Raw genomic sequence first — 18,106 nt, forward strand, 5'->3', positions numbered from 1 at the left:
GTTAAATATTTTTCTGGAAACTTGTAAGAGTGATCGCAACGAGCTGTCCCACCTACCGGGATAGGGAGAGGAAATCGTGCTTCAATGTCTTCAAGTTTTACTTCAGATTCATCGACAATATCCGGAAAAGAAAAATAATCGGTCATATTCACTGTCTGGAGAATCATGAAGTTTTCTCGCAAATGCGCGACATTTTGGATCGATTTTACAATTACTACTATTTAAAGATCTTTCCGTAAATTCATTTTTTTCTAGAGAATTAGAAAAACTTTAAGTTCTTCTTAATGCCCTGCCTACTTTTCCTTTTTTTGGGTAAACTGAAACATCTTCTGGCAATAAATTAGTAAGCACAAGAAGTAGACGGTATGGGCTCATTTGGGTCTATGTTTTCCACCATACATTCGATATACATTAGTTCTGATTTACCACAGTTTAGGCTTCTGCAAGTTCAGTAAATATGTTAATATTTATTTATATCACATTTTTTTAAATTCTGATAAAATGCTACGACTATTTGGCGGTGACATATCTACAAATAATTTTATTGTTCTGATAGTTGTTTTGCCTATTAAGGGAGTTGTCAAAGTTTTTTAAATCTTAAATCGGATGTTTTTTTTAAGTTGAGACAAATCATCCAGGAACAAATCATATCCATGGAAAGTGATTGTACATAGAAATTTATGCATATGGTCTGTTTGTTGATATCGTATAAGAGAGTTGAGACGAATAAACATTTGGGGAAATACGTTTAAGTGATTAGTTGATGTCTTATATTTCATTTAATTACTTATTTAATTTACTTTACGTATCATTAGTTATGTGGCAATAATATTAATGCATAATGTATTATGTAAATACAATTGCTCATTATGAGAAGTTATCAAAATAACTAATTGAGTTTAGATTACATTTCGGCACTAGTCGAATACTAAATATATGAATTATTTTCTTATGCAACTTATAAAATAAGAATAATTTGATATATTTAACAATTTAATTCTCATATATTTTATAAGTTTTCAGAAGAATACATCTGCTCTTCTTGCAAGCCTTATCCAAAATAAACAATTTTATCAAACGGCCCATCTCCATATTGTGAAATTTATTTTATGTAAAAAGTATAATAATGTACATAGGCATGTTTTGCGATTTCTACTCGTGTATTATTTCTGTAAATCATGACTGTACTTTTAAATAATTATTATTATTCTCATGAGTCAAAATAAATTGCTTCATTGAACTGAACCTGCCAAGGACATTTTTTTCAATTAATTTTTTTTTCTCCAATAAAAAATCGATTAGTTTTTTTAATATAGCATCAGTAATACGTGATTAACTTTTGTAAAGAGAATAAATTATCTGGGTATCGTCTTTGATGATTAATTGACTTTTGTTACCCATATGAATGAGATGGTTAATAGAGCCACAAAAACCCTCGGCTTTGTTATCAGAACAACAAGATAGTTTAAGCCTGTTGATGCATTAAAAATATTATACATCATCCTAGTAAGAAGTCAGTCAGAATATGGGTCCTCATTATGTTACCCATATAAACAGTGTGGAGAAGTTTCAACAAAGTTTTTAAGATTTATGAGTTTAAAATTAAACATTCCAATTGAAGAGCTAAACTATAAATGTTTAATGAAGCAGTTTAAATTCATATGTATTAGTGATAAAAGGGAAATTTCAAATTTAGTTCTGCTTTTTGAGGTATGAAATAATGTTCTTGACAGTCCCGAACTTTTAAATTATATGAATTTGTATGCGAGACAGCGTGGGACGAGACAAAATACTACTTTTTCTGTTAATTAGCATAGTTCAAACTATGCTAAATACTCACCTATTCTACGGCTCCAAATGTTAGCAAACAAACATGGAAATTTAATTAAAATCAAATTAAAATCATTACTTTTTAATAACTTCTTTTCAAAATTATAAAAATGTACTAAGTGTTATACTTTTTTTACTGTTTACACTAAAATACATCACCCCTGTTACTTCAATACATGTTATATTGAAACTCATTATTCATTGTTAACTTCCTGCATACCTAAGCTATAATTTCTTATTTAATTTTCTTTTGTTATTTCATTATTTTCTGTTGATTTTATGTGTCTGTATTTTCTTCACTTTGTATTTTGTTTCATTATAATTGGTTTTTTAAAATTATTTTATACTGTGAAAAAGGCGTAAGCCATCAAATAAATAACAAATATATTTTTTAACGAATGAATACTTTTCTGAAGACACCTCAATTATTCATATTAAGATAGTGAATAAACTTAATGTATTCTCGTTATGCAATTACTCAGTACTTTTACCCATAGTCGAGAATCGGGTTTATGTATCGCTTGTCTTCAATCCATCAAATTATTAAGTAATTGAGCTTTTGCGACAAAATAAAAACGATTTGTATGGCAGTTATATGTATTCGTATCAGTGGATAGTAACTTTTGAGTAATGTGCAGGCGCTTGGTCAATGATAACTTGGCTAGGAACGACTTGGTTTTGTTCAGCGCCCGGCACTACACAAGTTGGTAGTTTATATTGTTGAGATTCATCTTTGACTCGTCAGTCAGTTTTTAGATTCTGTGAAACGAGGGTAAGGAAAGCGCATTCTTTACATTTTGTTTACCTTTCTTTTAGTATGTAAGTTATTATTAATTAGTCTTACCTCTTTCAGTATAGTTTTAAATGTTACTGTAGGTACTTTGCGAAAGAAGACGTTTTGTTGAACTAACGGAAAGTTTGTTGAATATATTATTCTAATTGCAAAAAATGTTTTTCCTAGTTTCCTGATTGATAGCAATATTTATTAAAATACTTTGTTTTTTATTAAATTTCATATAATATGCAGGTACGTATTTGCTATTGCTTTTCTGTGATTAATCGAATACCTGTCTAATGCCTTCAATTTACATTTCTACCGATGTGTTCTTACCTATTTGCACATTATTGATACTTTTTTTATTTAAACGCAAGGGAACTTTTTTTATATTTGACGAGTTTGAGACTTCATACTTCAAACTCCAACGCTCTATTTTCTGTGGTTTGAAAATTAAATCGACAATGATAAAGTTCAGTGATGAAGCAAAATTTAATAATTCATTTTTACGGGTCGTATTATCATTGCTAAGTTATGTATTGTAATTATTACTCCACCTGTGATGTCATCAGTTCCCTTTGGTGAGTTGTCTAATTTGGTGAGTTGGCTTCCAGAAACCGGAAATTTCTCGGTTGATTTAGAAGATGGTCGTACCTATTATCATTTTTATATATTTTTTCATACAACTTAAAGAAACTTCGCAGTGCAATTAAATGCTCTAATTTTTACCGCGCGTAAGAAAATATTTTACATATAAAATTTCCCATAGCACTGAACTTCCTCATTGATTAAGGAAGTGATGTAAGCAACTTCCTTACAAAAATCCTCAAACATGATATTTTGTGTTCATATTATCTGGAATTATTTGTTGCCCAAAAAATACTGCATTGGTAATTTATTTAATTAATAGCTTTTCCTGAATTTGCTACATACTTCAATAATTTTGTTCCCGTAGATAAAGAACTAGACAATTGAAAAAAAACATGTGAGATACTGTTATTGTTCACAATTCATTTGCTCAAACGTATTATCTTCTCATTTCTATCTATAGTTTTTTTTATGAAAAAAATGGTCATTAAATAATTTAAAAAAGAAAAGAAAGGTGACTCCGAGCAACAATATTATTATTGGTATAATTTATTTCCGCGGGTTGGTTAGTAAATATATTTATGTTTATGGATCAGCACACTGCTACGTTGGTATAATAAAATGATATTATTTATTTTAACGCAGCACCAATTACGTATACAACCTTAGAGTATAGTATATACTCTAAGTACACAACACAATATTTAATACAATTTCTGAACAAGACAACAAAATGTGACGAGAATATGTATAAAACCTGACTCTTTTTGTGTTGGTATCTCCATTGTTGTGAATAAAGGGTGTGGCTTGTAGAGTGATATGTGTAAAATGTGGTGTTTGTTTTATATGTATCTTAGATTTAGTATTTTTTTGTCTTTGTTTTTTATCTTTATTTTTATCATATATTTTTTTTATAGTTAATTTTTTTTATATTTACGGCTGTTCAGAAGATGCGAATCGACTAATTGATTATTGTATTGCATGTTATTTGCGCTATCCTCTCACTGACGTTTCGGAATGCATTACAGTGCATATAAATTTCGAGGTCCATCGCAGCAATGCAATCCGAATATCGGCAACGATTTCGAAGGACAAACTTCACAATAATTTATTTGAACCTTGAGGAGGTAAATGATAAACAATTTGCAAAGAATTTGCATTATATAAATAAAATTATGAATTTTAAAGATGTACAGCAACTACTGTATTTTAAAGTTTAATGTTTTAACATGCTAATTTGTGATGCTGACTTACTATATCGATTAAGGACATCTTGTTGAAAATACTGTCGTGTTGGAAAACACGTGATTGTTAATCAAACAAATTGTTCGTAATTAACAGTGAATGTGAAATATTACAATGTAAAACCAACTTACAAACAAATATCTCATATTGACCATCTCAGGAATGGAACCCAGGACTGCAAGCATGGTAAAGGCGAACACGCAAACTACTACCCTACGTGACGTACTTTTATTTACTCGATTTCCTTTTTCAGGATTTTTGCCTGAGAGTAGTCATCGAGTCGAAAACACTCGTCAAGGATTCTGATTCTATTTCAGTCACAGAACTGTATTCTTTATCCGCTCGGACACAGTAAAAAAATGCTCGTGGTAATTGAAATATATGCGTTTTCGAAATTTTTAATCAAAATAGTGTAAAAAGTTATCGATCAATGTCAAAATTTTTTTTCATCAAGGACGTAATAAAATGTATTTATGTTTTCGATAATATCAATATGGAAAACTAATACAGCAAAAATCCCTGTAACCTGTATCTGCGCGATAATACATAAAAATGATCATTGACATACTTACGTGAGTTCATTTAAAGTTGCCTTAATTTCTATAATTCAATTGAAATTCATGTGAAAAAGATTTCCTAATTATTATGAATCGTGTTATATCATCTTTCTTAAATTGGATCCCATAATAATCGTGACAAGCTTATTTAACTATTAATTTTGAAAATGATTTTAACTTCGAAGGAGACTCGCCGCTCTAGTTTTGAAGCGAGTTGATTTTCGCAAAACGTGATTGATTAAGACTGGCCATTTTGAATTAAAAAGGTATGGCGTGTGCGAATATTATGTAATAGTGGGTAAATAAGTAATCATTTATTCATAGTATGTAATAGTTACTGGAATGTGACAACATCGTAACAAATGTAGTTTGGACGAACTGTGTTGTTTTCTGATTTTTCGACAATCGTGTGTCATTATAATGGTAGTTTTCTATGCTTTTCAGAAGCATCGAGATATTCATAAAGTCATTTATGGAAATATTAGTACATAGCAAAAACAACAAATAAGTCAATTATTTTAATAGGAATACCATTTTTCCCAATAAATTCCACCATCAACTAATCAATGACACGTTTTAAAACTATTCTTCTCTAATTGATATATTGAGGTCAGTAGCGGTCACACACATAGATATATGGTATTATCTATTCAGTGGTCACGCATCTCAACAGGAAAAAATACGCAAGGGTTTGTCATGTTCATAATACTAGACACTCCAATAAGGATCTGATTCTACAGAGAGCTCAGCCACCGTACGGGCTGGGCGTGAAATATAGTTCCTCTCCAACCGTAGCTTATAATCTTATAATAAATCTGAAAATAAGTTGTTATATGTTAGAAAACAATGAGTTAATGTTTATAAGTCGTTAGTGTGTAGTAGTGTAGTCATGTTTTAGACAAACAGTGGAAAAAAGAAGACTATTTATTTAATAGCATTGTTTTATACTTTATTCTTAACAAAATATGTGACAAATAGTGAACAATGGAAACTTTAAAAAAATAGTGCGCCTGTAACCTTTAAATCATAAAATTTTATGTGAATCATTAAAACCGTTTAAGAATCCATCAGCTTTTGACGCGAAAGTACCTAAATTTTGCTATTTGGAACACTACACCCATAATTAATAAATTACAACAGTGCTATTAAAAGTGAACTGACATTAATTGATAAATACATAAAATTTCAAATATCTGCCTTCTAATAACATACAAAATGATAAATCAAACTTCTATAACTAACTTATACAAAATCATTTAAAAATGTGAATTGAACAGGAATGTTGCGTCTCATAAAATGAAATAATACGGACCAAAATGGACACCAAGTCGTTGGAACAATAGGCATAATCCCCCAGTCTACACACGTGCGTTTCCAGAAATTCCCCAGCAGCCTAGTGGACCGCATGGTGACGATATCTACCTACTGTCTACAAAAGATTCTCTTCGGACATCTATCTCCCTTTGTTAACCATGGAGTTGATACAGTGCTTTATTTATTTAGTTTTTTATTGCTTAGTTCTTGGCATGAACACTTGACAAACTTACTACTATGCTCTATTTTTTATAAATTTATTGATATCATTCTAACTTTGCTAGAATTCCACTCGTCCATGCGCTTTGTAGCTGCACGATGATTGGTTATCTAGCTTTCATATACCAACTTAAAAATACCTAAATTTTATAAATGGGGTCTAGAATTCCAATCGTCTATGCGCTTAGTAGCTGCAAGACGTGTTGTAATCTTACTCCTTTTTATTATTCATATTATTTTTATTTTTTTTTAGTATCATTAATACACTAAATTTATTTGTCAATTTTTAAAATGTGTAAATGGGGGCTAAATTTCTAACTGTCTATGCGCTCTGTAGCTGCAAGACGTCCTGTAATCTAGCTCCTATCTGTTATAATTTTTTATCGATCTTAATTAAAAACGAGGAACTAGAATCCCAACCGTCCATGCGCTCTGTAGCTGCAAGACGTACTGGGATATTTATTAATTGTACAGCGCCCTTGAGGTGATTTTCACAAAAATGACGCTATATAAATTATCCAACTATATATATATAGAGAGGAGTTAATACTTTTTTGGCTCAAAGGCAGCAATATTATATAGGCCCGAGGATATATAACCTTATCCCAGATTCATGGAAATGTGGTGGGATTGCAAGGCTGAGGAAGGTGTTGACTGCATTTTTTTTCCATATTGGTCGGAGGGAGTCAGAGAAATTGTTGTCCGATGTAGAAGGACGTAAGCTGATTTCTTGTTTTACTAGTAATGACGTAGGATATAGAGATTTTGGTATTATTTGTTTTCACTATATATTTATTATTTACTTTAAAGATTGAAAAAAGCACATATAATAATAAAATTGTAATTACTTTTTGATATTATTATAAAATACATAATTTACTGCCTTTTGTTACATGAATATGAATGATCAGTCTAAGCTTCAGATACCAGAACAGTTAAAACACCACGTTAAATGAATATTTCGTGTCATCCTTGTCAGGGATCCCTGAGACCTCTTGCATGGTAGGCAAACGCGCTTCACGAGGCGGTCGATTACTAATTTATAGGTTCTATAAAAATAATAGTAAGTAGTACTAATTGTTATTTTAAAATTCAAATTTATATCGGTACAGACAAAAATATTTATTCATGATTATTGTTGTACACACAGTGCCATATTGGTATAAAACAATGATATTTTTACAAAAAAACATAAACCTAACATAGCACCAATTACGTCCACAACACGAGATTACAATACAATTTCTGAACATGACAACAAAATGTGACGAGAATATGTACAACACGTGACTCTGTTGGTATATCCATTGTTGTGAATAAGGAGTGATGTGTGTAAAATGTTTTATTTGTTTTATATGTTTAGTAGATTTAGTATTTTTTGTCGTTGTTTTTTACCTTTTTTTTCTACAGTGTGGATATCTGTTAAGGATATTCCATCTTTCCTGCATTCTGCTTCAAGATTATGGCGTTGTAAACTGGAAAATGGGCACTAATATCATAGTTTAATAGCCTTTTCACAAATAAACCGCTGCAATTTTTTCATTCTGAGCTGCTCTGGTGTTGCTTTTGCCGTTGCTCAGTAACGTACTATGTCTAGTGCGACGAATATTGAAATTTATTTCAGCCAGCAAATCAGCACAATCTATCCGATTATTGAGTAAATCATAGATAACTAATTGATCCGCAATCATGCGCAATAATGACACGAAACAAGAAAAATATTCTAAATAAATACAAAAATCCCACCAAAGCCACATTTTGTGGCTTGTCGGTGGAGATTTATTTATGTAAAATTAATTATATTTCAAAAATTCTATTGCAAAACTCGTATTTTGAGATATGACGCTTTTTTGGTATTTGTCAACTTTATGCAAATTATTAAAAGCTTTAAGTAATCATAAGTAAAAACACCAAATGTGAATTTTTTCTAAATATCAAACCAGTGTGTGTCATGTCTATACTGTGTTTTTGCATGAACTTTTCGATTCAGTGTTATTTCTTTAAAAAACTTGAAAACCTAATATCGAGTTTCATACTGAAATATTTTTTGGTTGCTGTTTGCTTGATATTAAATGGTTCTTTATTTCTTGTAAAACATTACCACATACTTATTTTGTCGAAAAGCTGCCCTTTGGCTTTATGACGGCAGAATACTGTCTTCATTCAAACTAATAATGGCAGTATTTTTTTTACGTTTATGCTCCGTAACAATACTCAAATTAATAATAGAACACACTCTCGCGAACTGTGAAAATTGACTTTAAAAATCAACGTATAGGGCTCTTTTAGAAACGATAAATTTTGGGCGTGATAAATTTGACGAACATTATTATTTCTAGAAATCGTCGTTTATCGTTGATTATTGACCTTGATTATTGGCACTGTGATTTGGCGCCGTTGGATTATTTCATTTGACAGAATGCGCTACGTAACTGCTACTCGTGGAGGACATCATTCGAATAACAATTAAATAAAATGTGTAATGTCTATGGTATTTTTTATCTCTTCATAATATTGGCCGAAAATAATTTATATACATTTAAAAATTATTACAATGAGCATACGACAACTACCGCAAGATTAAATTTTTTGTTTGACGTTTTTCTAGCAAGTTATGTAATATGACAAAAAAATATAATATAAAAATGTTTATATGAAAAAAAAATGTCTTTAAAACGTAGTTTGAGATCACTGACAAGAAAGTGATGTTTTTATCATAATTTTTTAGTACACTATAAAGACAATGGATACATTTAAAAAATATATTTATAAATAATAAGATTTTGTTACCCATTTTTAAGTCAAAGGTGGCCGGCCATACGTTGTTGAACTTGTGATTTAGCTTGACCTAATAAAAGCGTAACGTAAGAACGCGTAATTCGGTACAAACACAGATAACTCGTTTTTTATTGATTGGTCAACATAGTAGTTTATTATACCCGCGCATTAAATGAGCTACGTCGGGGATTGTCAATAATAATTGTAAAGGTAGTTTTGACTGAATTTTTGGGTGTTTATTCTACATTTTTTATTTATAATACAGCACGGCTGCCAATTACAATGTACATATATGATAAGGTAATAGATAATTAAGGTCCAACATATTAAGTCCATTAAAACAATAATAAATTATATGAATTCGTCACTAATACACATTATGATATATAGTTAGAGAGGAAGAGTCTAAAACAAGTGATCCCAGAAAGGAAAAGATCCACCTCTCCAGGTAGACTGTTCAATTATCAACAACAGACCAACCATCCTCCCCGCAGCCATCATCAACAAGTAAATTTGTCCTGCATTCAAGAAAAACAAATGGTGTTATGTGCCGATGTAGTGTAGCACACAGATAACAAATATTCGAAGTCCAACAGATCAATTGAGAAGACACGAAGATGTTGTGTATTAATTTTTATTATTTAAAAGACATTACGAAAAGCCATTATACTGTTGCACTTGAAAGATACCGTGTATATTAAAACGAAATATTACGTCAGAGCGACGTAGTAACCACGAGATATTACATTTCTAATTCCTTTTCCAAAGGATTGAGTATGGATTTATATAATGCAAATGTTTGATTGTAGGTTAGGAGAATCAATTTTATTATTTATTAATTTGAATAAAAATAACTGGTCCAACATTATTCTTCGATTTTTAAGAGAGTTTACTCCATGGTACTGCATACTTTCAGCATGATTAGAAAGGTTAATGTTTAACCGGTAGTCGACCTGCTTAAAAAAATTTTTTTGGACCCTTTCTAGTCTATTAATACTTACATTATAGTAAGGTGACCAAATAGGAGTACAGTATTCTACCTGGGGACGAACAAATGTTTTGTAGAGTTTTTCATATGTCTCCGCATGTTTAAAAGGTTTTGATACTCGCATAATAAGTAATAATAAATAAGAAAATAATGCATTCAACAGGGAAATATAACTTTTTTGTACGAATTTAAAGTAAAAAGAGTATAAAATCCAGTAAAGTAAATAAAAAGTAGTAGCATAAAAAATATTTTTAAATTAACAATTTGAATGCTCGCGAAAACGGTCATTGCACTGGGCACGCCCCTAATATGTCACCATGTTAATTTTGAACTTTGTTTGTAACCATGTCAATTTTTATAGAACATCGTCACGAATATTGACGTCACAATTCACGCCATGTCGCGTTTTTTAGGGACATATTAAAAAAAAAAAATTAAGTTATGTATGAAACATTTTTTCACAATATCCATATTAGTTTTTAAAATCTTCTTCTTCTTGCGGTGCCTTGTCAGGTCCCCCCGTCGTTGACAATCACTACAGCGAAAGTATCTCGGTCATGCGCTATTCTTATATTGCGCAGCCAGGACAATTGCCTATTGGATGTACTCGCCATAATGATTCCTGGGAAAGGATGCCCAGGGTGGTTTCCCGTTGCCTTCTCTGGTAGATTTTTCTACCGTGGTTACCTTCCTTCAGCTCATTGGTTCTGGTTTGGAGGGGCTGGAAACTCGCCTTTCTTCCTCTCGTTATTTGCTGTGATCACACCGTTATGAGTGTGATCCCATTGCCCAGGGTTCTCGACGTGGACGCTAAGGAGTAGGACTAGCCAGTAGTGTTGCCGGTGGAATGCAACTGGGCGTTCGCAGCATTTTATAGAATAACACCTTCCAGCAAGACGTGCCTCACTGCGACCCCACTGACAGTTTGACCCCGTTTTAAAAATATTATCAATATTTCTAAATCCATTTCATATATTTTTATCGGTATTCGTAGTATGTGATATTTTTCTATTATAAAATGTATTATGATGTTACGCCTTCAAAGACCATAAAATAATTATTTTGTTTTCATGTCTGCCAACAAATATCGTATTTTCGACTTTTAATAGGACTATTGATAATGAAACACAAATAATGGTAGGTATACGTACAAAACGCCAATGGCCATGTTTCACTAACATGGTGTCATTGCCTTGACCAGTATGCATAGTAAAAAGAGTAATTAATCAGGCAGCTTTAGGTTATTAACTTGTTTAAATAAAACATGCAACTACTAACCCAAATAATTAGACTATATAGCTTTTAGATCGATTAGGTGTTGCGTTGCGATGACTTAAGACGCGTTTACACGAGGCTTTTGATTCAAATTTTAAATTTATTATTAGTCATATCTTATGACACTGTCGGACTCATGCCCACTGTTGCCTGACCTACATCGTCTTAAGGACAGTGTTGAAGGTGAATCGTGCATTTCCTGTACGTAAAGAAGTAAAGAAAAACGTAGAGAATCAAAACATCCAAAATACTGATTACCTAGCGTGGATTTCAAATTGCTTAAGATAAAAAAAATAGAAAATGACGTCAACTCCCTGTTCAAAAATAAATAAAACACCTGAGATAGCTTCTATAAAAGCGGTGACACCTTTAGGAGTTAAGATCTGTTCGAATAGTCTGGACCACAGTCACCCTCGCGCTCTATAACCGATTTTGTATTATATTATTCAACATGTAATAATAAGAGAATAATAACATCGAACCGTCAACATCGTGAAATCTTCTGATCAACTAGTGTAGGAGCTTTCTGCATCAACAAACAAAAATCTACGATACCTTTTGCAGGTTGGTTCCATGTCTAAGAATTCTTATCTTTAAGATTCTTGCTCTGCGTAACCTCACCTACCATACATACTCGTAAACAAGATAAGATGGTGTTTTATGTTTCTTATACAATAAATATGTTTTTTCTTATATACGGTCCCAAATGAGTTTCTAATAACTCCTGGGAGTATAATATGTAATTTTTGAATTATATGTTTTATTAATAATAAAAAATAAAAATACTATGTACGTTCATTCTAATTGATGGAACCAAGCTTGCTCTTGGGAAATTGAAACGAGTAAATAGGATAGTAAGAATTTATATCGTTTGAAGCCATGTCCAAGAATGATTATTCGGAGTGAAAATTCTATAAAAATCGCCTGTGTAAACACGGTGATATTTGAAACTAGAGCACATATTAAAATGAGTTCAATTGTCCGGTTATTTGAAGTTTCCGTCATAAAATCAATACATATTTAATAAATAGATAACATTGATTATCTTCGTTACACCCCTGTTCTATCACAAGTGTGTAGAAATAAGGTTATAAAGTACATTTACCAAATATCAAGTTATTTATTTTGTAAGAGCTTTCATTTAGCTAAAAAAAATACAGCTTACACAACGATAAGCACATTAATTTGATTGAAAAATATGGTGATTTTTTTACAATACACATTTGTATCCACACAGTGTCTCAATGAATATATATGTCATATTATACTCGTATATTTGGCATTTATGCGGATGTTGGGCCACTGAGAACCGACAGTAGCTTGTTACTTGACCAAATGTCTGCTCAGTAGTCAAATATGTGAGCTTTACTAATAATATAATTTTGTTTTCTTTTTCTGCTTTTTTTTCTTACTATTATTTATGTATATATCTGTGTGGATTTAAGTATGAATATGTACGAGTATTATTTTATGTATATTTTTTAGACACCATAAGTATATATTCAATCATGTAAATGAATGCCTCGACGCGGGTTGCCCAGTGAGGTATTAGTTACGTAAAACGTGAAATTAAAATAAATAAATAAATATTTAAGTGGTTAGTTACTTCTACATTTATTGCTTAGCGTAAATTTATTTTGGCGTAGCTTTCATTCAGGTATACATCGAAACGTTTTGTCCATTGTTCCACTATTATCTAGCTCAGTAATAATAAAATACAAAACATTTATAAATTACATTTCATTTCGCTGAGTAAGCCATGTTGAAGAATGAAGAACGGGTCATTAATAATAAATATTTAAAAACATCATTATGGGTTATCTCTCATTGGTTGGTACCTTTTGAGAATCTTATACATTATAGTGAACTTCCGTTCTCTTCAAAAACAGGAAACGTCTTCACTCATGTCTGTCTCCGGCTGTCTCTTTAATTTTTGATACCTGAATGTGCGGTATTCTTCTCTTTATAAACCAATCACCTTGACTTTGGTCGTCCAATTTAATTTGCTTTAGTTTATGGTTTCGAAGTTTTTTTAATTTCGATTGTTCTTATCAGAACAGTCGTGATGACAGTAATGGGTGAGAAGCACGTCGCCAGGATTCAACCGCGTCTAGGGTGATCAGTTATCTGCAAAACCCGTAATATAACCCACTCAGTACATTTTTTTAGAGTAATAATTGAAGACTTGGTAATGGTTGCATCTTGATATTCACCATGTTTATTTTTAAATTAAAGCAGCCAAATTGTTTTTCCCGGTCCTTGGCATGTGCGAGTTGTAGAATCGCCTGATCGCACAATATTTTCTTATTTGTATAAACTGTGTCGTAATTGTTTAAATATTGCACGCAATTGTTGTATGGAAAACATGGGAAAAATACAAATATAAACACGAATGACTAGGCAAATCGTCAGTTTGTAATATTCTGTAAGTTAAGATGAATTAGGATGTTCAGTGTTTTATTTTTTTTTTAAATGTTAATAGTCTATCAAACTAGGGGAAATAAAAAAAAATGTTTCCTGTTATTTCGTATATTTCGAAATTACTCCGCGTGTGACGTCACATGTTCTCTTTGGTGAGTTCTGTTGATTGGTGAATTGACTTGCCGTAAACCGGAAATTTATTAGAACACCATTACCATTGATGGATTCAGAAGAACTAGTGACGTCGTTCGAAGTAGTTCGTTTTTATTAAAATCATTTTTATTATTTTTTTCATACATTTTCAAGCACGATTTGCCGTACAATTTAACGCTTTAATTTATACAGCGCGTAAGAAAATATTGTTTACAACCAATTTGCCGTGGCACTGAAATTCCTCGTAGCAATTTTAATAATGTTTTATTTCAGTGAATTCTAATAGTATCTACGTAAATCAGTGTTTATTGTTTTGTATTTAACGATTTTCTGTTTTTTGTTTCAGAAAATGTTGCGATTCCTTTTCTTCGTCCTAAGCGCATGCGCTATTGCCAATGCGCAAGTAAGTATTACTTGTGTAATATATTAACAAATAATAACTCAAAAACCTGTCTATTGTAAAAGCTTAATTACTAAACTGTAGAACAATACATATTCTAACATTTCTATGCCTGATGATTTTGATGAAGTGTATCGAACATTATTAGTGTTTTTAATTTTGCATGTATTTACACCTACGTCCAAAATATAATTGTGTTTTATTTTTTTATAAATATTTTTTTTTTTTTTTTCTGAATTATTATGCTGAAGTCTAACATTAATATCAACTTAAGCTTTAAGAATTGTAGATATTGTATATTTCAAAAACCGAATTTACCGGTAGTCATTTAACGCACAAATCAATAGCAACTAACTTGAGAAATTTTTGAAAATAAGTTAATCAACCTTTAAACAGCATTTTAATCCAGAAATATTTTTCGAAAGACTTTTTGCAAAGCTGATTAGAAACGAATTTACCACCCGTCCTTTTTTACTTTTACGGACCCTTTCCAACGGTTTTTTCAATCGCCCAATAGGGTTTTTTTTACCAAAACCAAAAATAAACTTTTTTTACTACTTGCACATGCCGCCGCTACCTTGCACCATACACAAAACACGATACGCTAAACTATGGATGATTTCACAAACCGAAAAATTAATTCAAGTAATAAATGAAAAATTTAAATTTGTAGCACTTATTGATTGATCACCAATAAATATTTTAAATAAATAAAAGAAATTAACTTTAAGCAAGCTTAAGCAATCGCTTAGACGACTGATAATTTGTTAGTTATTTTCTCATTCGTGTGAAACAATAGATGCTCAGTTACGCATTGCAGTTCCATTCGAATTAAATTCTGAAGAAATATATAAGTTATTGAGCGATTTGTCAATTGAGTACATGCTACAAAATCTTGTTATTTTTTCTAAATATCTTTGATTTTTTTATCGGTTTGAGAAACCAAAAATAGATTACTACGCCTGCCATTGCTAACATTTTTGGAATGCGTCGAGATGCATAAGGAATGTTCTTGCCTGCGTAACTACTTCATAATTTCGAGCAAGACATTCCGCTTTGACACACTAGAATTGTCTTGTAACAAAATCCCCCCTAGGTTTGCATGGAAAACTATTTTTTTGCGGAGCAACCACCAATAGCTAGGGTTATAAAGTATTTGACTACGATTAATGAATATTGTGATCTTTATTTTTGAATGTCTCTGCACAAGCGGATGAAGAATACAGTTCTGTGTGAAATAGAATACTTTTTTAGGTCCTACGTTCGATTCCTTATTAATTTTAAAGGCTATTTAAACTGTCGTATTTCATTGTTTCCGGATTTGCACCCGAAACGTAAGACTGTTCACTATACTTTCAGGTATGAAATGATCGATATTAGCAGCATTTGATTAACCAACGCAGTTTCCTTTGCACCACCGGGTGCGGAAAGCAGAATGATGATGATAATGATTTTTATGAATGAGTAAATGATTTTTATATTTTATGAATTTATTGGAGTGTAGAGTCTGCCTTGTGTCCATACACAACCTCCATAGGTTGCTATGAATACGAAACGAAATCTTCTCACAAAAATTGAATCAATTTAGAAAACTCAAGGCTAGTTCAAAAATTTGTTTGTTTTGAACGTAATTGAATTTTGATGATATTCAGTAGGTCATTATGTCGTTTAAATACACTCTAACCAAACCAAACCAAAGATCTTCTTTGATCTAAAGGTATAATAAGTTCAAAGACCTATTGATATCCAATCAATGAGTCGAAAAAATCACTTTAAATGGTTTTTCAATATATAGAATAATAAATTTGTTAGTATATTTATGGTACAAAATACCAAAATTGGTTATATTTCTTTAGTTTCGTGACCATTGAATGATTACAATTTTTAAAATGGATTACAATATTTTTATAGCTTTTGATCCAGCAATGGGCCGTTAAAAATATTGAAAACTGAGTGAATATTTTGCTCCGTACCCGGGCGGATTAATAATATGATTAAAGACATGAGTAGATAAAGGTATTATGTGACAAAAATAAAAAGCGGATATATCTGGGGCTAAAGTTTCGAACTCCAGTACAATTATTGATAAAATATAACTTTCTTTCGATCTTTGTAGTTGGCTGTATGTGAAAGGGTTGTAAATAAAATCTTCAATTATGTAAAAAATACCTATTTTAAAAATTTGCGACATAACGCCTTACTCCACTCATGTCTTATGTATGTGAAATAGAACCGGAACCCTGGACGAGCGTTTTTAAGTCGATTGCTACTCTCAGGTAAAAATCCTCAAATTCAAAAACCAGTGGAAATAAGTCCACTTCGTAGCGTAATGGTTGGCGCATTCGCGCACCATACTTGAGGTCCCAGGTTCGATTTCGGGGAAGCTAGAAATGAAATATTTATTTATTTATTTAGGAAAATAACGTCAGTTTTTTACATATAATGCATAATATGGAAAATAAGAGTATACATAGTAAATAAAATTGTTGAAATAGTAAATATAAAATTTCCACAGTGATACAGGTTATTAATCAAGTATATAGGTACCTAATAAATTAAATAAATAAAAAAATCAAGAAATTTTGAAATAAAAAAAATAAATATACGTACGTTAAAAAAATAATAAAGTAAATAAAAAAATTGAAAAGTAAGTATAATACGTACATAAATAATACATTAAAAAATAAAATAAAAGTTAAATAAAAACCCTAGTAATTAACATATGTAATTTTATAAAAGCCCTTCAGGTACCCCAGCGTCAAGTTGTTCGAGAAATTCGATATATTAGATATAAGGCAATTGTATATATCTAGAAAAATTATGTTTGTGAAAGCAAATTATTCTACCAAACCCCAAAAGGAACACTTCCACACTGCCAGAAGTCAAACCAAAGGACGGGTCATGGGGTCTACCACAAACTGTGAATTCGGGCAAAGAAATTTCAGGTTTCTGGGCCCCAAAATATTCAATATGTTACCCGAACATTACAAAACCAAGACCCGAATTCAATTAAATAAATTTGTAATAAAATGGTACTGGATTTAGGTAGAGAAAAATCAGAAAACTTAACTTCATAATAAATTAACTAGTAGGTTGTCATGTTATTGTTTATTTTTGCATAAAAATGTCTGCCTTAAAACAGGTTGTACCTAGTTAGGCAGACTAGACATAATCCAGAGAAATCTATTACATAAGTATGTATGTAGTAGATAAAGAATTTGTAATTTTTGTTAATAAACCGTTATTATAATTTACTGACATACTCGTATAACTAAACGGGCGTACTATCAACGCCTAAGGAATCTTTATTTGCCTAGTACAGAAGAGATGAAATATGTCTGCGTGACCGGAGAGAACGGTATTGTAATAATGACATGCTCTATAAAAAAAACATTATTTTTTCGGAAAGGTGGAAATGATATATTGATTTAAATGGTGGTTTTACACGACAATATTTCATAATTTCCAGAATGGAATCTTATTGTCATGTAACATGCTGTCAATCTACGCTGCATTCGGTTTACCAAAGCAGTGTCCTTTGCACCAAACGGTGCCGTTAGGGA

At 31.3% G+C, this 18,106-nt stretch overlaps 1 protein-coding gene across 8 annotated transcripts in view; it reads left to right on the forward strand.

Moving 5' to 3' along the window:
* Positions 1–18,106, forward strand: part of LOC148279833 (superoxide dismutase [Cu-Zn]-like) — a 50,820-nt gene that overhangs the window by 16,523 nt on the left and 16,191 nt on the right. For 4 of the 8 annotated variants that reach the window (XM_088229324.1, XM_088229320.1, XM_088229326.1 and 1 more), the window contains exon 2: positions 14,490–14,546. In XM_088229324.1, coding sequence (XP_088085450.1) covers positions 14,493–14,546 — 54 coding nt within the window. In that variant the 5' untranslated portion in view covers positions 14,490–14,492. Of the gene's footprint in view, positions 1–2,508; positions 2,603–14,489; positions 14,547–18,106 lie in introns of those variants that run through there. The other 4 variants (XM_088229323.1, XM_088229325.1, XM_088229319.1 and 1 more) reach the window with 4 other exon arrangements.

The sequence above is a fragment of the Micrasema longulum genome, unplaced genomic scaffold (genome assembly GCF_059751315.1).
Source record: "Micrasema longulum isolate JH-2025_06_02 unplaced genomic scaffold, ASM5975131v1 h1tg000663l, whole genome shotgun sequence".
Classification (NCBI taxonomy): Eukaryota; Metazoa; Arthropoda; class Insecta; order Trichoptera; family Brachycentridae; genus Micrasema; species Micrasema longulum.